The sequence below is a fragment of the Nipponia nippon genome, unplaced genomic scaffold, assembly GCF_047370975.1.
Source record: "Nipponia nippon isolate SJK-2023a ecotype South Korea unplaced genomic scaffold, ASM4737097v1 scaffold_4, whole genome shotgun sequence".
In the NCBI taxonomy this organism is placed as follows: Eukaryota; Metazoa; Chordata; class Aves; order Pelecaniformes; family Threskiornithidae; genus Nipponia; species Nipponia nippon.
Window position 1 is genome coordinate 16,630,412 of NW_028262358.1, and position 25,513 is coordinate 16,655,924.

At 37.7% G+C, this 25,513-nt stretch overlaps 1 protein-coding gene across 26 annotated transcripts in view; it reads left to right on the top strand.

Moving 5' to 3' along the window:
* The window catches only part of NRXN1 (neurexin 1), a 725,925-nt gene that overhangs the window by 614,786 nt on the left and 85,626 nt on the right, over positions 1–25,513 (top strand). For 14 of the 26 annotated variants that reach the window (XM_087774526.1, XM_087774528.1, XM_087774532.1 and 11 more), the window contains 2 exons: positions 8,933–9,022; positions 10,477–10,796. In XM_087774526.1, the coding sequence (XP_087630652.1) occupies positions 8,933–9,022; positions 10,477–10,796 (410 nt within the window). The remainder of the gene's footprint in view (positions 1–8,932; positions 9,023–10,476; positions 10,797–25,513) is intronic. The other 12 variants (XM_087774537.1, XM_087774538.1, XM_087774541.1 and 9 more) reach the window with 1 other exon arrangement.

The following is a 25,513-nucleotide window of genomic DNA, read 5'->3' on the forward strand; positions in this document are numbered from 1 at the left end:
GACTCTCAAAGCAAAATAAAATGTTTCACAATAATTCTTAGTCTTCTCAGTTAGACTACAGAAAAAACTGACGTGAAACATAATCACAAGGGGAAAATACCTAGCTAATTGGAAACACTTTGCAGATTAAAAAAAAAATCAGCTGTATTTCATAAAAAGTTACAGTGACATGCTACATATCACAGATTAATTTAAATGGAAAATATTAGTGAAGCTTTATTTTAATGTATAAATAGGGAATCAGATTATTTTACCTTTTAACAGATAAAACTAAATCACTGCTGGGAGTCTACCCACAGACATTTTTCTGTTGCGTGGTGGACTGCTCATTATAGTTCTGCAGTCCTAAAGCACTCCTCTGCTTTTATCTCAGTGAGCATCTGTTTCTATTATTTACAGTTTCTGTTTCTATGTCTTGCCAAAAGCATTAAAAAAACCCTATATGTACAAGTTTAAACCTTCCCATTTGAAATAGATTATTCTTTTATAGTAAAATGTCTGCAAGGCATAAATACACAAATTGAAATGCCACTTTTAGACAGAACTGAAAGTCTGGAGCTTGCTTTGGCCAAGGGCTACTTTTTTTGCTGCACTGCTGACGCAGAACAGACTTTTATCTCTTAAATGCCATTTTCTATCTGTATGGGTGCATTTGGTTTCTTCTGCTTGGCAAAGGCTTGTCCAAACAATGACCTCACTTTTGTTGTTTCCATTGGCTTGTGTGTAATCATGCCAATCCCTAGGAGAACAAGCTGACACAGCCTTGGCAGATGTAGTGAGTGTGACAAAGCACCTGTATGGTCCAGGACTTTGGGGCATAGTGGTGGTTAAATCTAGCATTTTCATGCTTTGTGAAAGAACATGAAATCAACATTTTTATATTTGCAGTTGCAGTCAAGTTAGTTTGTGTGCTGTTGAGGGCTGGTGCTGATTGCCTTGGATTTCTTACATTTTTTTATCTCTCTGGTCATGTAATAAGCATGAAATTATCCTCACTGCACCCTGCATTACCTCCAAACAGTCTGCTAGAGCAGTTCAATTGTAGTAGCTTTGGTGATCACAACTGAAGGCTAAACTCTATTTTTTCTTATAAATCGCATAACTAAGAGCAGAATTTAATCCCAGAGGATTTTTTTTAATTGTTTCAGATAACTTTTCGTGTTGCAAATGGTCCAGAAATAATATATGGAAAAAATACATAGAATTTCCCAAACCCTTTCACTGACTACAATGAAATGCAATGATAGGAGCAATGACCTTTTGACAGTTGCCCTATTCCATCCTCGGAACTTACAGTGTGACTAAACTTAATTAGGAGGCTTGCATGTATTTAATAAGACTGTTCTTATTGATGGCTTCTACCTGAATACTGGATACTCATGGGGTTACAGACCAATAAAAATGTAGAAGTAGAGCTGAGCACAGTGTTTTCCATTTGCCATTGTTCATTTATATAATGTATTATTTCTGTCAAGAGACATTCTATATAGCAGCTCTTTGCTAACATGAAATCAAGATCATCCAGATTGCTGCCTGGGTGAAAGTCAGAAGAACACATTCAGTAGTTGCTATCTCAGACCTAGCTAGCTAATTTTAGATACAGTGAGGCTGAAATATTCTCCATTTTCCAGCTATTGAAAACCTACTGAATAAGAAACTGCTTACAGTCAACTTCTGGTTAAATTTCTATAGGAAAAGTAACATTAAATGCTGTGTCATTATGATTTAGAAATAGTTCATAGTCCTTTTACCTTGGAGAACTGCAAAATGTCACTCTTGAAGTGATGTGGGGCAAGGTACTGTACTTATAACAATTCATTTTTTATACTTTAATCTTCCTTTTTAATGATTTCTATCAATTTTCCTGCCTATTTTAGCAGCAGCCATACAATATTAGCTCCTTAAATGCTGCACAGGCAGTACAAAGGATCTTTTTAAAACTCCTGATAACAAAATATGACCTTTAATTTATCAGACAAGTCCTATGTTTTCTTATCTCCTTCTTGTTGCTTTTCATCTTCTCTTGCTTGCTTTTGATATAATACACCAATCTCTCAAAGTAAGCAGTCCAACACTGCATAAACTGAGATAGATATTGCATTATAGTGAGGAAGTGAGAGTCAGGAAGAGCATACTCTTTGTTTAATTACTAATTAATCCAGTGAAAAATAATCAAAAACAAAACAGGGCGGAAGGTAGTTGATTTGAAGTGAAGGTTCAGATCTCCCTGAGAGGTTAATGAGAGTTCTCAGTTTTATCCTGTAGAAAGTTGTAATACTATGATTTAGTTTGTTTAATATGCAAGCATGAAACAAGGAGCTTACAGGTGAACACGAGATGTTTTGGTACAGTCTGTAGTATCAGTGGAATGGGAATCAACTGACACATACATCTTCCAATAAATCTGATAATTGGATTCTTCTTTAAGGCAACCTAAGTTTTACTTTGTGGTTAACAGTGTTATAAGCCACTGATGAGATATTTCACTTTGCTATGAAGACTGCTGTCAGTCATTCTGTGAGCAGAATATCCTCTTGGGATACCTAATATTCATTATAAGGAATGTGGGAGTCCCTGTAGGGTGAAAAGGACCATATTATGTTATGGTCATTTAATATGAACTTGCCAGGTTTGACACTTTAAAGTTTGGAGAAGTCATACCTCATGGTGTTTCCTTTTTTTATAAGTTAGCTCTTCTGGAATAAGGTAAGGCATTGTAAAGTTGCACTCATTACTTACTTGCTACAGGCTCTTTCTCTAACTTCAGAGTTTCTTTGCACTTTTATTTTCTTACCAAGCTGACAGTAAGGTTTGCTCAAGATGTCCAATGGGAAAAAATACACATCCTAGAACTGTGTGTCTACCTTCCCTTTGAACACTGGAGGAGGCCCAAATCAGCCTTCTGGATATTTAACTCCTCATACAATAGTCTTCGAGGCTGACCACTGTACTGTCCTCCATCTCTTCCAACTTGTCGGCCTCCACATTGTAACAGGTAGAGCTGGCATATTTTAGCAACAGAAAAAGACACACAGCTTTATCTGATCCATTCAGAACTTTCTCATTCCTGGATTGAATACCAGATAGCCAAGTCTGTAAGCACTCAGCAAAAATCTGGGTCAGAGCAGTGTAAGACACCCACAAACACAGTGATTTCCTGGGGTGAACTTGGACCTCTTGTCCTCTGCCCCATCCAACCCAGTCTCATGCATGTATATCCTGGACCCAGGGGGTTGTGATGGAAAAGGTGATCTTGTGTTTACAGGCAGAAAGGCAAACTTACTGATGGCCGCTGAGGACAAGATGCTTGCGGGTAACAGTAGGGCTATTTAGGAAGGCAACAGGCAGGATCAGATGATGGAATGTGCTGCAGATTATTTAGGAGCTAAGTTTGTTAGGAGCAAGGCTTGCTAGAGGTTTACAGTGGCAGGTGAAGTAAGGTTATGCCCTAGCACACCCTACTTACCGTGCATGGAAAGTCTGGGTCTGCAGCTTACATGTGAGTGGGAAGCTCTAGCCTGAGTGACCTTTCTAAGGGGTCTTTGGTGAAACAGAGCAATGTAGACATTGCCACTGAATTCCTTAGATGACAGTTAAAGACTATTTAAATTTGAATCTTAATATAGCTTTAGAGAATGTCTGTATATTGGCTATTCAAAATGCATTATGGTTTGAATCTATTGTATTGTTAACATCTGTTTACATTGCAACTATGATCATACTGGAAGCATCCACATGTGGCCAGGACATGGAGCCAGTGTGAACACCAGCATGACAAAATTAATGTAAAAATTTGTGCTTGCAATTGATAGCACTTAAAATATCTTTCCCTCTTTTGCTGGGACGAGGCAAGCTGCACGTGCAAAATCATCTGTTGTACAAATTTTAGACCACTGTCCTTGCATCTGTAGTTTATTCCAACATTAATATATATTTGTATACACAAGTGTGTGTGCACAGTAATAGATGATTCAAATGAACTTTAGTATGGGCCATTACCAAGATTGTGCTTTTGTTTCCTAGCCTGGCCATGTGAGACACTATGTGGACTGTTTGCCCCTGTACCATAGAGCTGCTGTGGCTTCCTCCCATGCTGTGCAGCTGATGCTTCAGTCAGGTTTCAGCCCTAACTGCATCTGAAGGAATGATTTGGGTCTCTGCCTTCCTCTTGCAGATGTCAGGGGAGTCATGATTCAGAAATAGCAGTGTCAAGATCATGATGAGCAAAATTAGGGAGAGGCGGGGTTTATAAATGGAGATAGACCTGAGTTTCATCACTTTGCTATTTATTTCCCTAGCAGATCACTGAGACTAACAAGGTGAATTTGTATTGTGTTAAAGGATTTGTTTCAAAGAAAATATTCTCTAGTCTAGGTTGTTCTTCACAGACTCTCGATTTTCAACCTTCTTACTTATTCTCTTTCAAGGATGCTGCTATTTCACATCAATAACTGACACCTTTATTTCAGAGAAGAAAATAGAATTACACTCCAGCACTGACAATATAATAAATCAGGAAGGATAAAATACATATTAGTGAAGTTCACATAGTTGGTTTGTCCCAGCTGACCTATAGATATAAAGGTATGATTAAAGTTTTCTTGGACTGCTTCTTCTCAATCTTGCCACAAGATTTAGCTCCAACTCAAAGATTTGACCTTTGCTGCTCCTTTCTGCTTACCTTGATTCTTTGAAATTATTGTTATTCCCTTGAAGCCTTTCTGCCTGTACAGAATTAGCACTGTGTTGTGACAAAATATTATCTATTTGGCAGAAGAACGAAGCCATCTAGAATTCAATCAGGTTAGACAATGTCACAGTGCACATCCTGGATGAATCATTTCTACCTAGCTTTTTTTAATCAAAGAAATCTCAGCCATATAACCAGGAAGTGTCATGCTGGAGAGTCACATAGCTGTCTACAATTAAAAGTTTAGGCATATCAGTTGTTTTTTATGAATTACGGTTGAAAAGCATGCCTGCCAGAGCACTTAATCTTTCAGACAGGTAACAGAAATAAAATCTCAAAGCCACAAGTTTATTTAGAGTATGAAAATATTTATTAACCTTCTTGGAAGTGTTTTTACTGAAGAAGTTCCTTGTGGTTCACCATATTGGTAAAAACAAGCATAAATAAAGGAAGCATGAAAAATGTGCACTGAATACTCCCAAGAAAAACAATATGTGGTATTTATGTTTTCCCTACTGGAGATAAGATTACCAGCTGAAGTAAATGCACATGGTTTTACTGAATTCAGTGGGGCTATCCAGATTGATTGTAGCTTGAGTGTATGACTCAAGCCAGCTGTTTGGGAAGAAAAAGATGTGTGTTTTTCACAATGTGATAATGGGGTGTTTCTTGCTTTTAATATCATTTCCATTATTTTCAATGCTATGAATATTTTTTTTTTTTTTTAAGTGTAGTTGTTAAGTTACCTATGTGCCTACTAGTTTCATCATTACTAAATCTATGTGTTCTCCTTGAAACTAAATCTGGATAAGTTCCAAACCATTTCCCCCTAGCCCTTCCATTTATATTATATACTAGAAGAATTTAAGCTAATGTGATAGTGTCAAATTGAGATGCATTTGACAGTGCACTTTTCCTCTGATGAGGGATGGGCTAATGTAATCAGCAATTATTTTTTTGTGTGACCTTTACAAATCAAATGGTTATTTCCTTGCTTTTCATTTGTGTTTTGCTCCCAGTGGTGCAAGACTGCTGCAGTTAGTATAAAATATAATTTATAGATAAATCACATTATAATAGGGTGCAATATCTCAAAAACCGTACATACTGCATGGACTTTTTAATGAACTCATTCAAAGAAATGTATAAGCTGGCCAAGACTAAATTTATGCTGTTAATTCACAGAGGAGTTTCCACGATCACCATAGAGAGGTCCTGGAGCGGCTGCCAAGTAGTGAAAGTGGAGGCAGCAATAAACTTTGTCGAGGGTAAATCCTGTGTTCATAATGGAATTACAGTAGAGAGATGCCATAGTGTTAGGGATCCAGACTGGGAACTGCAGAGGGTCCTTCTACCAGATGCACCTAATTTACACCCACTGGTTGAATAAACAACATAGAGTTTAATGCCTTCCCAACATATGCAATGGTGAACAGTGTGTCATTTCAACTTGACTGTATGGCTCTTCTGAGGTCTAGGGAGCATTTGTTCATGAAATGCATCCAGTGAGTAATAGTGGGTGAATCTGATGAGTGAATGACGATCTACATCCATGAGACTTCTTTCCATTGCGTTAATAGATTCCTTATGCCCACAAACCTCTACTATGTCATTTATAAGAAAAGGATAAATTGTTCCAAAGAATCCTGCCCACCTCCCCCTCCTTTTTTTTTTTTAAATATAGATTAAAAAACCATGCCCAACAGCAACAAAACCTCATGATTAATTTGTTTTACGTTAAGGAAACCTTTTAGAAATAGGAAGTTCACTCACTTATTCAGTGAATCAACTGATAATGCCTAATAAAAACTGTAGAAACATCTTATTGAAAAGCTGAACATAAGTGTTAAAAGTAAATGGCTGTCAGGGAATATAAATTATTAACTCACTGGTGTGTGTGTATATATATATATATATATATATATTTTTTTTTTTTTTTTTAACAGAAGATACAAATCCAGAACAGAAACATGGAGGATCACACAGCTTATCTTTCTTCCCATGCTGATCACATGACATTTCTCATGTTTTACATGTACTTCTCAAATTTCCATTTAGTCACAGGAAGTTTGTTGTAAGTGAAGGAGCCCAGGATGAAGAGCAGTAATTTTAAATATCATAACAGGAAAAAAAATTTTAAGACATTCTGTATTCTCACAAGAGTTGTGTTCTGAAGCCTTTTATTCTAAATTTTCAGTTTCTTGGAAAGGCAGAAAAAGGAAAGTTTCAGTAAAATATTGTTTTACAGAGAATGTTTCTGAAAGTTGAGAATAGAGCAAAATATACCTATAAAAAAATGTATATATTTTTATATATACACCCATGCACTTTTTAATATTGACATGCATATAGAAGTTCACATAGCATATTTGCCCAGAGAAGTTGTGTAACCAACTTCAGTGGCTGTCCAGAGAAGTTGTGGATGGCCCATCATTGGAAGTGTTCAAGGTCAGGTTGAATGGGCTTTGAGCAACCTGACCTAGTGAAAGATGTCCGTGCCCATGGCAGGGGGGTTGGGGTAGATGATCTTCAAATGTCCCTTCCAACCCAAACCATTCTATGATTCTACCTTGGAAAGTGAATAGGAAAAGGACATCTTCTCGAAAGAAAATAGATCAGCTTTTGGCATACTGAACTATGTCCATGTTAAACCAAATGAGGGATACATGAAACATGGAAAGTAGCAGTTCATGTCACTGCAGAATAAGTATCTGCAGAAAACCACCATGGTTTTTAGCACAGAAGCTGTTGCTCTTGCTATTTCTGGGAGCTATGGTACTGATTCTTCCCTCCAAGCCTGTTATGGCTTGTGATGCTGTTAGTGGGGATAATTGTCTGACAAACTGGAACATTGATTTTCTGAATTTGGATAATACTTTGGTTTGATAATAAGCAGTAGGGTCCTTCTAGCTCAAGAAAATGAATTTCTGAGCACTATGTGGGCTACTGCATCCTGTACTTACATTTCCACTACAGATACAGGATTTGGTTCGTTGGTGGGTTTTGAAGTCAAAGGACAGTATGCACATTTGAGCTAGTAAGATTGACTTTGGATTCAGACCTGAATTAGGAATGGCTGCTTTTTACTCATCTGGCTCTTCTTATCTCTCAGGTTCTTTACTAATATGAACCAATACAATGGAAGAAAAAGGTATTGTTGGTCTAAAGTACTACTGCCACCAAAACCCTGTATGTTGAAGGAAATATTTAGGTTTACCATTCTCCTAAGAAAAGTTTTAAGTAGAAGAAATGGTTTTCTGAGGGATCACACCTGTATCATTCAAGCACAAAAAGCTATAATTAGAAATAAATATTTAAAGTGATTTGCTAATTATTCCTTGTTATCTGATATTTTTCTGACTGTACCAGCCTTATTTTATCTCCTTGTTTTATTTAAAGAAGTCAAAGATATCTGCACAGACTGAGAATAGATATGACTTGCAAATATGACAAGTTTGTGTTTTGCATTGCTGAGTTCTGGTTAGTTCTTAACTTATAAAACCCCACTACATATGACCTCTTGCTAAATTTTAAAGCACTTCCACATTTCAGAACCAGGCTACCTTTCAGCAAGTCACTTTTGTCAAAGCCTTGGTGTTCCTTCAAGACATTGTCAACATGCTCTATGAGAATGTACAAATGGTGAATACCCTGGTCTGTTCTGTACCATATATTTGAATCTCTGGAATTTGTTTAAATGAAGCAAATAAGAATGTTTTTTTTTTGACTAGGAAATAAGTTACAGCAGGTCTATTTGTAGACAGCAGAAGTAAGTGTGCCTTAGGTGGTGATTAAGAGTTGTGTTCTTCTTCTTTAAATGACTAACTTGGAGTGAGAGGTTGGATGTCTTTTGAAAACTTAAACCTGTTTCACCTGAACATGTTTAACTAGTTAATAAGAAACATCAAAAAAGACAAAACCCTGAGGTCAATGATCATTTTTTGTAAAGCCATTCGATGATGTTTAAATTTGTTTTTTGGGTCTGTCTATAACATAAGTTTAATAACCTAGCTCAAATGCAGATTTCTAATTTTCAATTAACATAGGAATAATTTTGTTTGCTAAAATAAAATAAATGAATGAATGAAAAGTCTGAACCATGAAATGTTCTAGGTAGCACTTTTTAAAATTCCAAATTTCAAAAAATCATGTGGCAACTGTATAGCTCAAGCTTTAAGTATTAACTTTTAACCTTTGACCTTACAGATTTTAACCAATGAAATGTCTCTTTAAACTTTAAAGGAAACAATGATAACGAGCGCCTGGCGATTGCTAGACAGCGAATTCCATATCGACTTGGTCGAGTAGTTGATGAATGGCTACTCGACAAAGGTAAAAAACATTGATTAAAACTTCAAATAAAAAAATAATTTGAACATAACCAAGTAGTACTTCATTGTAACACTAATAAACATAAAAAATAAATTTCAGTAAAACTAAATTAAAAACAAATTTTAAAAAGTAAAATATAGAGTAATATTTGCATACCTTGTATAATAATTTCTATACATTTCTAGAAGTACCAGCTGTTTAATAATCTTACCCTGTTAACTTAAGGTTAAAGGGACTGTTAAATATAATCCACTAACTCAATCTATGAAGGTACTCATAGCAAACATTAACCAAAAATTATAAATCATTCATAGATTATATTACATGTTCCAGCATCTAAATTATTAACTAAAAATATATGTAGTTATGATATCTTCATTATGGTCCTGAAAAAAATTTGTTTAAACTGTAGGTATCTTAAATAGTGGGCAATATGAATTGCCAATCAAAATGAAGTCCCTTTAACGTTTGCAACCTTCTAAGGGGATTTTGGAACAAACACTAATTAAACAGAACTTAAAGTTGTGTGCATGCTTTTTGTGAGCAGAAACCAATCTGCTAAAGTGACTATTCTGTTTACTAAGAGTGGTACTGTTGCTGAGGATTTCTCTGTTTAATGGAAATGTGCCATGATTTCTCCATCGGTATGTGTATCATTTCTGAAGCCGCTTTTACATCTAAAATCTTTTATTTTAATCGATAGCCTTGCTGAAAGCCAATCAGACATTTATTTTTGAATCTGCCTCTGAGATACTCAGTGTGAACCATGTGTTTCTTTTCAGTGTGGATGTTGAAGGAAAATAAACATTTAAATACAAAAAGGAAACATTTAATTTAAAATGTAAATATTTTAATCACTTATATAGAGATATGACAGATTACTGCATAATATATTCTTTAAAATTCACTGGACCTAGTGACTTGTTGGTATATATATAAACTCTCTCTGTGTGTATATACATATCCTTATATGTCTATACATACATAAACTGACATGTACATACTTAAAGCTGTAGGCCCTATGCTGTATTGCGTGGAAAAAAATATTGAAATGTTGGCAGACTTGAAGAAAAAGTAATTTTAAGGAATTAGAAACCTGGCATTCTTGACACACACCAAAAAGCTTAACACTGCTTTCAGGTAAAAGGGCGAACGGGTACCATTTGTAGTGCTAAACACATTTGCAAATATATTTGATTGGCCTTTTAGCAAAAAAAAAAAAAAAAAAAAAAAAAAAAAAAAATCCCCAAACGTCGTAAATTAAGAAAAATGCAAATGCTCTCAAAATTTATGCATTTCATGGACACCTCATTAAAAAGCAATGAATTATGAGTCAAATCCTTTCTTATAGTTTATTGCTCTCATTATTCACCCCATGAAAATCTGTTATCACTTGTGTAGAGTATAGTGTTCACAGTCAACATTTTTGCATGTATATAATGTTATCTTCACAGGGCGTCAGCTCACAATCTTCAATAGCCAAGCAACCATAAAAATTGGAGGCAAGGAACGTGGCCATCCTTTCCAAGGCCAGCTTTCTGGTCTTTACTACAATGGCTTGAAAGTTCTGAATATGGCAGCAGAAAATGATGCCAACATCGTGATAGAAGGAAATGTAAGACTTGTTGGTGAAGTGCCTTCCTCTATGACAACTGAGTCCACAGCCACAGCGATGCAGTCTGAGATGTCCACATCAGTCATGGAAACAACCACCACTTTGGCCACAAGCACCGCTAGAAGAGGAAAGACTCCGACAAAAGAACCTATTGGTCAGGTTAGTCAGCTTCCTCTCCTTTTGTAAATATTTGCCCGTCTTTGAGTGTGGCTTCCTGTATCGCGTTCACTCTGCAGATGAAATTGTTCCTTTTGAAGAAATGCATGAATTACAGATAAAAGTTCTGTACCATACATGGCTCATGGATGCGATGTTGATCAGCATTTAGAGGGAAAGTAAGGACTTTGCTGTTCTTCTAAATTAGGCAAACTTACCAGTTCTGATTTTTATTGCCCTGTCATCCATCTTCATAGTGGTCTATATTTTTAAATACTCTTTCTTCCTTTGATGACTTATATAGATTATTTTCAGTGTCGGAATGCAGGATGTCTGGAATTAGAGATAATGAAATGAAGTGGTGACTTTATCCATGAGATAGAGAAAAGAGACCCAGTTTGAAGAGGGAACGGGAAGGAGGTGTGAAGGCAAAAGTTGGAAGAGGCTGGAAAAGAAGGAATTAGCAGTTTCTCTAGTGGCATAGTTGATCATCTTGGGCAGAATTCCTCATAAGAGGCAGTGGCAGCAGAGGGGATTAAGAGCACTCTGCACCCTTGGAGACTCAGGCTCCAAGTCAGAGGCTGTTGTTTACTGTTTGTTGAAGTTATATGCATCTCGTTAATTTAGTGATATATTTAGTAGCTTTCAGGTTTTGTCAGGATCTCTGTACATGTGGGGGAATTTAATTATCGGGAAAAGGAGGGGGAAAAACAGGTGAGTGAATTAAGTACCTTCATCTCGTGGCTACCCTGAATAACAGCATTCAGACTTTGTCCTTTAAAAGCCTAAAACTTACAAGGACATTTCTGTGGCAGAGAAGATTCTTTTATTTTTATTCTGCCTAAAAAAAAAATCAAACCAAAAAAAAGGTACACTGCTAAAAGCTTTTGCTATATTCACTTGGTTCACATGCTTGCTTGTGCGGCCACTGTACCATCAAGCCATGACAGCTGCACTCTAGGATCCAGAAGCAGGACAAGGAGCAAAGAAAGCGTCATGAGCCGTAGGGAGGAACAGGAGCACGACATGATGAATGAGGTTAATTTTCTCAAGAATGGAGGAGAACATGCTGATTAGACAGGGAGGATGAGGTCCAGTTGTCTGTTTTCTGTGTAAAACCTCAGCTCACAGTTGGAATTCGATCGGGGCATCAAACTCAACACTTCAGCTTTTCTGTCTGTAGTATTTTGGTACGCTTTATACTATGGATTGAAAACTACAGTGATGTAAAAGCAAAAATTGTTATTTTGTATGAAGAAGCAGAACATTTCAGTTAAAAGTGAGCTTTTAAAAAAAAAACATTTTGACTTGTATTTTCAAATAAACACAGGTTTTATGCATGTTCCTTGTTTATTTAAAATGCATGAGAATCCAAAGGGGAAAAAAAAGGGGCAATATAACCCAACTAGAGACACATGGAACCAGCTGCCTCCAAAAAATGGCATCCATTGTAGAGCATATGTTGCAGTTCTTTTAATGATTATTGTAGTAACCTACGGTGTTTTTATTAAACGGGCAATAAATTTTCTTTGTTATTAATTCTGTTTTAAGTAGTATCTCCCACTTTATTATCCACCTACTCTGACCTCAGTATTTTGCAGCAATGAAATGTAAGACCTCATCAAATTTGCACAGAGGAAGATCTGCATCTAAAAGTGCAGGACATCCTCATAGCGTGGAAGAATTTGGGCTAAAATAATGCTACTAAATTAAAACTAAACTAAGTTAAACTGTTCTAACAGTTCCCAGCATGCTTTTGGCCTCTGCCACTCTCTCAGGTACCTCCCAGGCACAATTTGGGAGGAAGAATGTCACAGGGAGCATTCCCAGTTGGCACCTTGCATGATTTGTGGGCGATGGGAGTTTACTGGTATAGTTGCTTTGCCAGTTGGTCTCAGCTTCCAGGAATATTTCCCAGTATTCCAGGAATATTTCCCAGTATGATTTACTCACTTGTTTGGATGTCTAGCCACTAAGATTTTTCTATTTGAGGTGTTCCAATGGCATATTTGGGGAAGAAAAAATTTCTTATGCTAACAACTATGGTGAGGTATAATTTTTTTCTGAAGAGAGGAAAGAGATGATTAGGCAAAAAGATCTTCCACAGATCTTCTGTTTCTAGACTGTGGTGCCTGAAACAAGCTGTGGCCCTTACTGACTTTATCAGAGCGTCTACACAATTTATTTAGAGCACTTCGCTGCCACTGGAGCAGAGTGACCTCAAAGCCATAATGCCATTCCCTTGTCCCCTCCTGGCTGAGCTGGCTACACTACAATGCTGTCAGCACCTGCTCTTTGATGTCCCACCATCACAAGCCTCAGGCAGGCTCCAGGAGCATCCAGAGGTGCACAGCATCTCACCAAAGCACATTCTGAGGGTGAAGGTTTAGATCAACCTCTCACCTGTTAGCCTGGCTGATGCGAGTCCTTGATGCAGCCCATTTGAAACAACTTGGCAGGAATATTCCTGTATCTAAGAGCCTGAAACCAACACTTCTGAGGAAAGCATTCAGTGTTAATGCTATTACAGCACATGGCATCCTGCGTCTATAACTGAGTCCTTCTTGCCATTAGTAATACACAGCGGTTTACTTCAGCTATGTCTAAATATCCTGCCTGGTAGGGTCTGTGTTGTCATTATGACTATACACTTCATTAGTCAGGGACTGCACTGGAAAGCAGTTTGCAATCAGGCCTGTGATTTGATTTGAAGAGAGTGATAACATCCCAAAATCAAAGCTGAAATTTGTCTGCAGGATGCTATGTTACTCGTGCAACAAACTCAGACCTAGGAAGCTACTAAATCAAATTAAGGACATAATTTCTTCCCTTCGTTAATACCTGTTTTCTTATTCTACCTGCATGTAATAATTTCTGTGCTAGTGACCCACAGGACTCCCATGGGTCTGTCCTGCAGGGTGTTGACTAATCACTTTCCATCTTGATGTCACTGGGAGATGAAGGCACTCACCCTCTCATGGAAAATCTACTTTTAATTTCTGCATTCCCTTTCATTTTTGTCCTTTATATTTTTTTCTGATTTGTATTTATATATAACCTCTGCAAGAGTGTCAACTACATTGACATATTGTAATGCACAAGAAGAAAAATTACCTTTCTAGCATTAATTAAGTTACTGAAGAAAATATGCAGCTGAACAGCAATTGCTAATGAAAAACCTTACATTATTGCAAACCAGTGCATGTCTGAAATAGAATAGAAGCAAATGATCTAATCAGTCAGAAATTGTTTGCTCCATTTGCAGAGGTATTGAATTCAATTAAAGATTACAATACTTAAAGAAGATCATTTAAATCTCTATTTATAGGAAATGTTCTTTTAAAAAATCTACAATGTTAGCGCTTAAATTGATGGAGTGTGTGCTTCTCAGCAGATATCTAACTAATGAAATATATGATACAAGATAGACATGATACTTCCAGAAAGTATGTTGAATACTGTTGTGCATGATTTTAGACAAATGAGGTCTTAGCACTACTGAAAAAAAATGCTTTTTGTTAGTGACTCTGCTATAAATGAAGGTTTTCCCTACTTGGAGGCTGTGTCATATTTGAACAATGGATGTTTTGGTGATGACAGACATCTTAATTATTATACTTGTAAATGTAGATTTTTCAAAGGGAAGAAAGGTACTCAAAGCCTATTGAATGTCAATGGTAGGTGAACGCCTCATTTTCCTTAGTGCCTTAAAAATCCCCCCCCGCCCTTTATTATAATGGCATCTAGAGCTGTCAGCCTTCATGCAAGGCACTGCACAAACACATAGGAAGTGACAGCCCCTGCCTCAAATATCTTACAGAATAAACAAAAGGTATCAGGTAAGAAGGAAAAAAAAAAAAAGGAAATTAGGAGGTGGGAGGAAGAGGGAAATAAAGCAAGCATTGCGCTGTTTCAATGTTAACAAGCAATGAGCAGATTTGCAGCCGTTGTGGGAGGGATAGTTTACTGCCTGGTTTTTGATCCAGGATCTTCAGATAGCAACCCCCGCGCTACAGCTGTCCTGTAGGATTACCGCATAGCTTGCAGTAGACTCTGGAGCAGGCAATTTAAGGACTGGGCTGCCCAGTTTGTCCCAGTTGGGCAGTTGGTGCAAAATCAGCACCAGTTGGGTGATCGATGAGAGGTTTTCTCTACTTTGCTCCTCACTTTGCCACTGACACCTGGGGGTACCCATGGCCACTGGCACAGGAGGTGAGGACTGAAGGAGAAGTCCTTTGCTCCCCCCAACACTGGACGGGAGGCGGCTCAAAATTTTGCATACCTTTATGAGCATGCAAAGAAATCCCCAACCTTAAGTGTTACAAGAACAGGACTTCTGTTAAGTGAAAATATGCAGCTATGTGTTGTTAACTTCTGGTGAGCTGTATGCACTGAGTCTCAGAAATCATTAATTTGGTCTAAGAATATCATCCTCTTTATGAAGTTATTCAGCAAAATGATGCAGTTAAGTTCTTTGTTCTTTTTGTCTTTTATTTTTGACACTTTTTTTAAAAGTCTCATTTGCAAGTTTATCTATTCGATCATGAAAGCCATAAACTTCTTTGAAAATAAAGGAGATTCACATGTATAACTCCAGGAGCTGGAATGTTAAGCAAAACATCAAGTACTGCAAGGCTTGCAATAAAAATTGCAAGAGTTGGCAGAAGCGGAAAGGCTTCAAAAGGACATTGAGTATGGGTTTTGCTTGAATTAGGATAGCACAATCAGGCCTTTAGTATCTCTTTGGCATGGCTTTTTGTGGATCTGTATTAACTGGAAATCATAAATGAAGTGATAGTAAATCAAGAATAATATGCTCATTTCTCATCCATTTCTAAGGATTTGATTATGACAACCCATACACAGAGCAGCCTCTGCTCTCATGCGTTGCAAACCGTTTCTGAAAGTTGTGTGCAAAATAGCTTTTTTTATTTTTTATAAGGGATTCTGGCAGTTCTCTTTGTTCTCATCAGAGTGGGCTCTTATCAATAACACTAAGCCACTTAACCAGCAATTGCAATATACTGTGAGATGATTGCATGTTTTGGAACAATAGGCACTGATTTTTGGTCAAGCAGAATTAAATTGACTTCATATTAAATTGATGAGCTGAAATTTGGTCAGATGCCTTGGAGGGCATATATCAGGTGAAGGGTATGTTTCTTTATGTGTACTGAAGCAGCAGATTTAAATGGTATTCATCGTAGCAGGGACAATGACAGGCTTGGCTCAGCACCTTCACCTGCCAGATAAAAACAAGTATTTGAAAAAGACAGGGGTGTTTTCCATGGAAAGAGTTCAATTTTAAGAATGGTAGTTGAGTACATGATCTTTACACAGGCTAATAAATGTGAATATATTTTATGGAGACACACTAATCATTAAATCAACATAGTTAATAGGAGGAAGAGTATTTTCTACCCATCTCGGTTTAAAAAAAATTATCCACTGTATGGTTTGCAATGCTTGTTCTTATACATAGGGGTTGCGTTCTTTCTGTGCCTCTGCGCTGATGCCGCTTCTTCCTCTGGACGTTCACACCAACCAGTCCAGACGTCGCTGTCCCCAGAAGGCAAAGCTCTTCCCCAGGGGTCTGGTAAATCACAAGGATTTGACTCAACAGATGCTCACTAGTGTGAAATGAATCCCACAGCTTCCAGCATCACAGTGCTCAGCACCCATACATGCTTGCTAGGTGACAGAACCCAGGGAAGTGTTAAGGACAAATCTCATTTGCACTAGGATCTCTGTGCAAATATGGTAGTTGTGGAAGTGCTCACATCTTAATTGCAGGTAGACAGAAAACTAGCTAGGTGCATGAAACCCATGCCCTTTTTTTTCCCCTTTTTCTTTTGTTTAAACTGTCAGACTATGCTTTTTTAGTTTCTTCTAGTTATTTTTGATAATTCAATTGATTATTTAAAAATATAATTGTTTGTTAAAATTGACACTCAGCTAGGATCTCTAAAAATTAAAATAGGATACCGTGAACACTAAAATTCTCTAGCTATGTTTTAGTATTTGCTACCCAATCACATCTGACTTTCTCATTCTCCTGCAAAGTATTTGCATATTGATTATTGGCTCTTCAGTTGGAGCACTGAAGTTATATAAGTAGGGTGGCTTTAGAAATGCAGTTTTCAGCATACCTGCATGTTGGGTTGGCTGATTGGTTTGTTGTTTTCACGCATGACTTATGTGATCACATGGTTGTCTCTATGTCTCTTAATAAATATTGAATCCCTTGACCAATTTAGTCAAATCTGTCATTGCAGAAAGATTTCAAGGACATTAAGCTCACAGAGAAGCCAAATTGCATGAGTTCTGGTGGCATCCTGGTCTTCTGTTGCATAATGCAGAGCCATGTTTTCCCCCATTTTGTGTTTAAAAAGAAAAAATTAAAAAGAAAAACAAAATGAATGTGTGCTTAGGATGAGGTTTTCAAAAGTTCCCTTAAACTATTAATGTTTCTGTATTACTTCAATGTTTTTGAAAATCTTATCCAAGACAGTTCTATATACAGATACTGTATCAGAGTATCCTTAACGTGTAAGTTACTTAAGAAATACACGCTTTTCTGCATGCAGCCTTGCCATTGAACTCCTAAATAACAGCGACTGTTGTTAGCTTTCTAGTCTACAGAGAAATTCACCTCTGAAACCAGAGCTTTGTGTCAAGCTCAGAGGATAAGACTCGCTGTTAGTTGTTGTTAGCATTCGTTAGAGAGGAAGGGTTCACACAGGCAGTTTGTAGCACACTGGGTCACCAAAGGCAAATCTTGACCAGTTGCTTGAGAAACTACAGGCATAAAAATGCCTGGACCTGATCAGAAATGATACTTCATGTCTACTGCACTACACAGTCCTGAGAAGACAGACTTCTGCATGGGCTGCTTTGTCTTTAGCTCTGCGGTGGATTAGCTTCAAGAGGCCCCATCCAGCCTTGTATGATGCATTTTGGTCATGAGACATGCTGCAAAGCCTAGCCTTTCACAGGTATTACCTGAGAAGAAGCAGCATGGAGGGGACCCTCTCCATTTCTCTCTGTTAATTGTTATTTTGACTTGCCAACAGAGTTTTAAAGAATTAACAGAAACTTGCAAGTTTCCCACACTGGCACCCCTCCATTGACATCCTTTCTTTGTTGTTCAGTGTGAAAGCTGACTGGGATAGGTTTCCAGCCCCTCAAAAAAGGAAGTTAAACAATGCAATTTCCATTAAGCCAGTGGGATGTGCCTAAAACCTTGAGCACTGCTTTGAAAATACCCCGTACAGTGTGTACACACAGGGAAAAAAAAGTTTGTCAATTAAATTACAACATTGGTAGTATCCAAAGAACCTCAAGACACTTATTTAAATAGTTGATTGATTGGTTGCAAATCAAAGTTTCTTTTTAAGTTCAGTTTGGGGAAAAAAGGATCTGAGGCCACTTGCAGCTTCAATTTTGTCATTCTTTCATGTTCAAATGACCAAGCTCATTTATTACAAAGTTTACTTTATTATGTGTTTTTTTAACCTAAATTGGTGTTATCCAGTCTCAAATTCTGCCTTATTGCATTTTTTTAAATATGGTGAATTTTCATTTTCAAGTAGAGCAAACATTACCTTGATAAAACATTACCATTTTTTCATAGCATGCTGCTTTTCTTTTCTCCTGATATGTCGCTCGTGTCACATTAGTGCTGTAATATTTTTAAAACATCCCTCTGCATAACATGAGACATGGTATCTAATGGTTGCTGAGCAAAGTCACCCCCAAATTTAGCCAGTGATTTGTTGTTGGAGAAATTTCCCTTGCAGTCACAGGCTCTTTCTTCCAACCGCTTTCTTAGGAAGGGTCCTCTCATATGAAGCAGTGGTTGGTTCTGTCTCATACTCTGTATCTGTCTGCTGTTCCCCCTCCGTGCCTCCCAGCACACTAAACAAACATCATTACATCAGGATTATACAGAAATGGGATTGTTTCACCCGGGTGGAACAAGAGGCTGTTGCAGAGATGGTGACCCATAACCGTACAGTCACGTAGCTGTTACACACTTCTCTGCATTGAGGATGGCTGAAAAGGCCTGGGTGTTACAGGCACTACTGATTTTCAGCAGCCTTCCGGGATAGAAATCCCTGCATTGTGCTGAGAGCTGTTGTTCTCCTGTGAAAAGAAAGCGATAGCTGTTCAGTCCCCTTATCATTCACTGAAGCTGTGGTAAGCCTGAAGATCTTCTTCACCGTTTCCTTTCGTGAATTTCTATGACTGAAGTGCTGTGTGTTTTACATACTCGGCTTACACAATTTCCTTTCAGAAAGCACATTCTATTTCTTCACTTTTGTGTATGATTCCCTAGAGCTGAAGAAAAGGAAGGTAGACTGAGTCAAGGTGTGACTCTCCTCTCCCAGCGGTGGGAACCCAAAGCAGGCAGCCACCTCTGACAAAACACAGCTTAAATGTGCTGCTACGCTTGCAGACCCCCCCCAGGGTACTGCAGCAAAGTATCGGTCCTGCTGCTGCAGCAAACGATGATTGCAATAGTTTCCGTGCTATATGTATATGAGTAGCGCTCAGGTTAATTACTTCACGTTGCAGTGTTCAATGTGCTTTTATGTATGGCTGGTAAGGACCCATCTACAACAGTATGTTGTTTGATGTTTTGTTGAACATCAGACATGTATCAGAACTTTTCAAAATGTAGGTGATACAACCATATTATATACTGGAGGTTTCTCTAAACATAACAGTGACAGCAATGTGTGAAGCCTTTCTGCTCACTTACTGTTATTAAGAACAAAGCTTCATTCAAAGGCACGCCTGCTTCATAGACTGCAAATCACTTTCTTTAATGAAATAACTCTTGGGACTGCGTTCAGTTAATAAGCTAGTATAGAAGGTTTATTCAAAAAACATTTGCCTTTTTTTTTTTTCCTGTGGGTAGTACCAACATCCTATGTCTGTCTTGAATAAATCAATAATTATTTTAAGACTTCTTTTATTTAATGTTAGCTAAAATTGTCTTTAAGTATTAGGTTCGATTTGGTATTCAGCATTTGATCTGAATAGTTGGTGCTCAGGTTTTGTTTATATATGGGCATTGCTTCAGACTTAGATAATTTCTAATAGTTATGTCTCCATGCTCTTTACCTAGAGGATCTGCAATTCTGTTACAAATAATTTTGCATGCAGGTAGTGTATTATTTCTTTGCACAGTTTTTCTTTCTTTTGACCAGTCTGTTGAAATGTCCCTTTTTTGCAGTATGGTTTTGCAAGCACATATATATATATATACACACATACACATATGAAAGCCAGAGGAAGTTATTAGATTGGAATTTTTTTTAATGCAAAGTTGAACAGTAAAGTCTCTGAAGTGACTTAAGGAAGAAACATGTGAGACTTGCCGGTTTCTCCCAAGAGAGGCAATAAAATAGAGGGCCCATAAATGATGGACAGATGTCCTGGTTTCAGCTGGGGTAGAGTTAATTTTCTTCCTAGTAGCTGGTATAGTGCTGTGTTTTGGATTTAGTGTGAGAATAATGTGATAACACACTGATGTTTTAGTTGTTGCTAAGTAGTGCTTACACTAGGCGAGGACATTTCAGCTTCTCCTGCCTTGCCAGTGAGAAGCTGGGAGGGAGCACTGCCAGGACAGCTGACCCAGGCTGGCCAAAGGGCTATTCCATACCATATGATGTCATGCTGAGTATATAAGCTGGGGGGAGCTGGCCAAGGGGCAATGACCACTGCTCGGGGATGGGCTGGGCATCAGTCGGCAAGTGGTGAGCAATTGTATCGTGTATCACTTGCTTCGTATGTTGTTATTATATTATTATTTTTACTACTACTACTACTGCTATTACTACTATTTTACTTTATTTTGCTTCAATTATTAAACTGTTCTTACCTCAACCCACGAGTTTTCTGACTTTTACCCTGACAATTCTCTCCCTCATCCCGCCGGGGAGTAGCGGGGTGAGCGAGCAGCTGTGTGGCACTTAGTTGCTGGCTGGGTTAAACCACGACAGCAGAGATGTCTGCACTGAGGAAGAGAAGAACTGAAGTTGTCCCATGGATCTAACTATGCCATTATCTCCTAGAAGTGTGTAGAAACATGGACTGAGAAATAGGAACCATTTCCTTAAAATCCACTCTGGAGGATGAGACGATATATTGAACAATTAAACAGAAATCAAAGACCTACGTTTGTATTCTGACCTGGGGGAAATGATACCATCTTCCTCCAGTTCACCTCTCATCAACAAATTAACTGAGTATTTCCCTGCTGTGAGTTGATGATGGGGTGAGGATGAAATCAATTAATGGTTTTGATTATGTTCAGATTATTAAGGATTATATCTGTATCTAGAAACACAGAAGTGGAAGTACTAGGTTTTAGGAGAACATGTAGCAGGTAAATTAGAAGTAGTTCTGGAAAGAGCAGAAACTAGGTGGGACGAAGCCCATGTGAAGAGCTTGCATGGTCCTGACATACCCTCAGATCCAGGAAGAAAAAAGGGTCGCATGGGGAACAAAGCACACGAGGGTATAATGTACTATATTATTTTGCTACATCTTTTAATCTAGCCACATACTAAGTGTTTGGGATTTTGTGGGTGGATTCTGTCAAGAAGGAAGACTGAAGAGGATGACAGAGTTGTTGAAATGCCCATCAGCTTGCACGAGATTTTGTTCAGCCTCCAGCATAACACTATAAATACAGAGAACACATTTATTCTGACATTTTCCTGCTTTAAAAAAAAAGGATGAGGTCAGAATAAATGGCGTTAGACATATCTTAAATGACACTTGCATATTATTTTCAGGTTTTTAAAGCAGGGCATTAATATCTGTGCTGAGTAGATGCTGTGATAATGCTGGGAACAACAAGAGTGAGATTTTGATGTCCATGTAGCCATAGGTGACTTCACTGACTAATAGATTCAGGAGTTGATCATTTGCTTTTCTTTTCCTATCCAAATTCTCCTGTGACTTTCACAAATGTGCTGGTGTTAATAAGTATAAAGCCCTAAGAGAATATTCCCCCTTCCTTCTGTCTATTTCTGGTCATATTTTGGGAAAACTAGTGTAGATCCAGCCTCCATGTTACACAAGGCCATGAAGTCACTAAAATTAAATGTCTGGGAGTTTTACCAAATGTTTTAGGGAGATCCAGCTAGACTGAATGTGTTCAGTAAAGCTGATAATTCCTTACATTAATACTAAGACTTAGTTGTTTAATTCCAGGCTCCCAGAGGTACGGAATAAGACAGTCTGAATACCTTTTCTCTAGGTGTGATGGACTTGCTAATTAACTGATTTAATCCATACCGAAGCATTATCAATACATTTGTATGTCATGCTACGGTATAGGATAGCAGTGGTAGCTAGATGTGTGTTGCCTTCTAAAAATAACAAGTATTTGCATATGTATTTGAGTGCATAAACACAATTTTTTAGTTACATTTTTGTGGTGATGTCCAGTTGCAACTAGGATAGCATAACACTTAAAATATTTCCCTGATAATTTCACTGACACTAACGTTTCCTATCCCTGAGGTAGATGCTGGTAGCCTGAATCATCATGTGCAGGAATAGCCTAATAATATTTTCTAGAGTAACCCAAACAGCCATATTATAATTAAATGAGAGATAAAGGCAGTTGTAGCGTTTTCTTTATGAAATGGCAGTCATGGTTAAAATCATATGCACAAGTGGCAAGAGAGGAAGGTTCCTCAATTGGTTTCCTCAATGAAATGATCGATAGAAGAATCATTTGGGATGACCCAAAATAGTTTTTCCATTTTTATCAATAACATAACAAGAACAAAGGAAAAGAAGCTTTTGTTCAAATCTATTTCTGTTTGATTTTTTTAAATTATTCTTTAGCATTAAGTTCAAGAAAATTTGGAAAAAACCCGAAGATTCAAAATGAAAATTCAAACAAGACTAGTGTTTAAAAAATGTTCTGAGTGTATTATATTAATGTCATTAGACACAATCTGTAAACAGCTGAGATCAGCCCAGTGTTTTCAGTCAACTGTCTGAAAAGTTTTACAAATCTGTGGTGGCAGTGCCTCTTCTGTAATCTTAACTGACCTTAGCATTTAAACTTTTGCAATAGTTTTGTAGTGCTATGAGCCCCCACAGAAATAGAAACCATTATCTATTTTTTCAGTGTTATACAGGTAAGCCTTTAGAGCTAAGCCTCTAAAGAAAATCCTACGATGTGGGGCAAAACACTTAATTCAACATCTTCATATATTAAAAATAGCTATCAGCTTGCTTACCCTGCAAATATATTAAAGTGCTTTGTTTTTCCATAAGAGGGAGTTAACAGATGTCTGACATGATAATTCCACCATATGGCAATTTCATTTTCTTTCTAGTGCAATATTAAAATGATAATGATGAACACTGAATAACGTTGTTAATCTTAGTAGGTGGAAGTTTCACCAATGTTTAAGAAGCAACAAGTGGTGGTTTTAACTTGGTATTGAACATCACAAGTGGTGTATTGTGGTTTCCCCTGTTTAGTCCTGGATTGACGGTAAAATGAGCTAGATCATTTAAGAAGTCTTCACCACCCCTGACTTGCAGGATGCTGATAGTGGTGAAGACATTAGCCCTGTACAAGGGATGCTAGTGAAGCTCATGGGGCAAACACTCTGTTTTCTGGTAACAGCAAGCAGGAGAGCTAATGCATTGCCTACATGTTCCTTTCACATTATTTCTGTTCCTCAACAGTTACTGTAGACCTCTCAACTTCAAAGCATACCATTTGTCTTATGTAAAGTTTATCCCTCTATGTTGGTGATAAAAGAAAAGTCCTGAATTTGTCAGATGAGAAGTCTGAGCTGTGAACTGTTGAAGGTTAGGAGGGTATTCTAGGAAAGTATTAGATTCTGCTTGCTGTATTCCTATGCTCTTCCCAAGGCATCTGCTATTAACCATTACGAGGAAAGAATACCAGGCTAGATGAACCTTTAAACTGACCAAGTATGGCCATTTTTATAACATGGTGTGGCTTCTTTTTTTGTTTTCTGCTTTTCTGAAGTTAGATGGTCATATTTCAAATAATGGCTGGGTTTTAAGCACACAGTTTCCCCAGAATTATTTGCAAACTTTGCTCAAGCTGATCAGCTGACTAACAAAACAAACCAAATGGCAGGTTTTCATTTTGAAGTCTTGGCAAGGCAAGTTCATCAGTGTGAAACTATACCCATATGACCTAGGTAGATGGAGCCAAGGGAAAAAAAATGAGAAACATTAAAGAAACTGTATTCAGGTATTTCAGTCAGGTAACAAGGAGGGTCTGTATGCCCACAGAAGAAAATAAGAAGTTAGAGTAAAACTCTCAGCTGGCATTCCCTTACCTCCTTTTGGTCAAAGAAGAGAAAAATGCAGTGGCATGGGTGAAAGTCACAGCGCGCGCACGCGCATGATTTTATTTACAAACACTGCTGTAAGGTAGAGCTCTAATGCTGCACTATCTGAGTATTGACTGTAATAGTTGAAATTGCTTTATTTTCTTTCAGCAGTGTAAAAGGAAATTTTACCAAATCTGTTGCTGATGAATAAGGCATGTGAGATTTTTCAGATGATACATTTGGGCCTGAGTACGCAGAAAAATTCCTATTCGAGATAGCACTTAAATATATGGGGTTTTTTTAAACATGTGCTTAAGTAAATGCTGGAATTGGAAGGGATTTAAACACATGCTTTTCCAGTCTTGTCTTGAATGAGCAACTAAATTGGAAATAATGCTGCCCATTCCAGTATCATCTTAGCCTAGGACTGAAGTAAAGGTAAAATCTGAATCGGTTCTCATTCATTCTCTACAGAAGGAGGACTTTGGTTTTCTTTTGTTTTTCTAATTAAGATATGACATGAGGTGTGATTCTGATATCTGCACCACTGTTTCGTAAAATATATATGAAATGAATGGTTTCATTTCTGTTCAGCTTGGGTGTCTGTGAATTACGTTCTACAAAACCTCACCCACAGGTGATAGTGCACGTAAAGTGCAATCTGATTTGCTAGTTTTAAATAGCTCATTAATCACTAATGCCAACATTCTCTTAATCATGGTTCTTTGTGACTGGCAGAGCATTTACTGGTGATCTGCAGAGAAGATGGCTCATTACTTTCTTGGCTCTCCTCCATTTTTCCCACTTGCTGTACCACAGTACTGATGGTTAAATATACATGAATAATTGACAGATTGTTTTTCTATGTACTCTGCTGCCATATTTGCCACAAGAGTCTGTATTTAAGTTCCTGTGGAGGCAAAGTGATATGCGGGATCTTGAATACAAGGTATTTAAGGGCTGTGAGGCCCTTCTTTATAAAGATGAAGTTTGGACAATGAAGATATTTTGAGAAGTTAGATAGGATAAATTAATCTTCTTACAATATCCCATAGGTATAACAGTCCTGGGGAAGCTGAAGATGTTAGGGGGTGCTAGCACGTAAAACATGAATACACCCAACCACAAATAAAAGTAGACCTCAGATCTGCCAATCTTATGGCATATTATGGTATAATATAAATTTTGGTATAACTTTCCCCAGCACAAACTTCCATGACTCTCTCCAAGTTCCTAGCTCTGACTTTGAAGAAGAGCTGGGATAAATGTGGCTGATTCTGCTCCTAATGTCAGTCCTTTCTGCCATGGCTGCCAGCAAGCTCTAATTTAGTGCTGTAAGTGGTGGGTTTTTCACTTGCACTCTGGGAA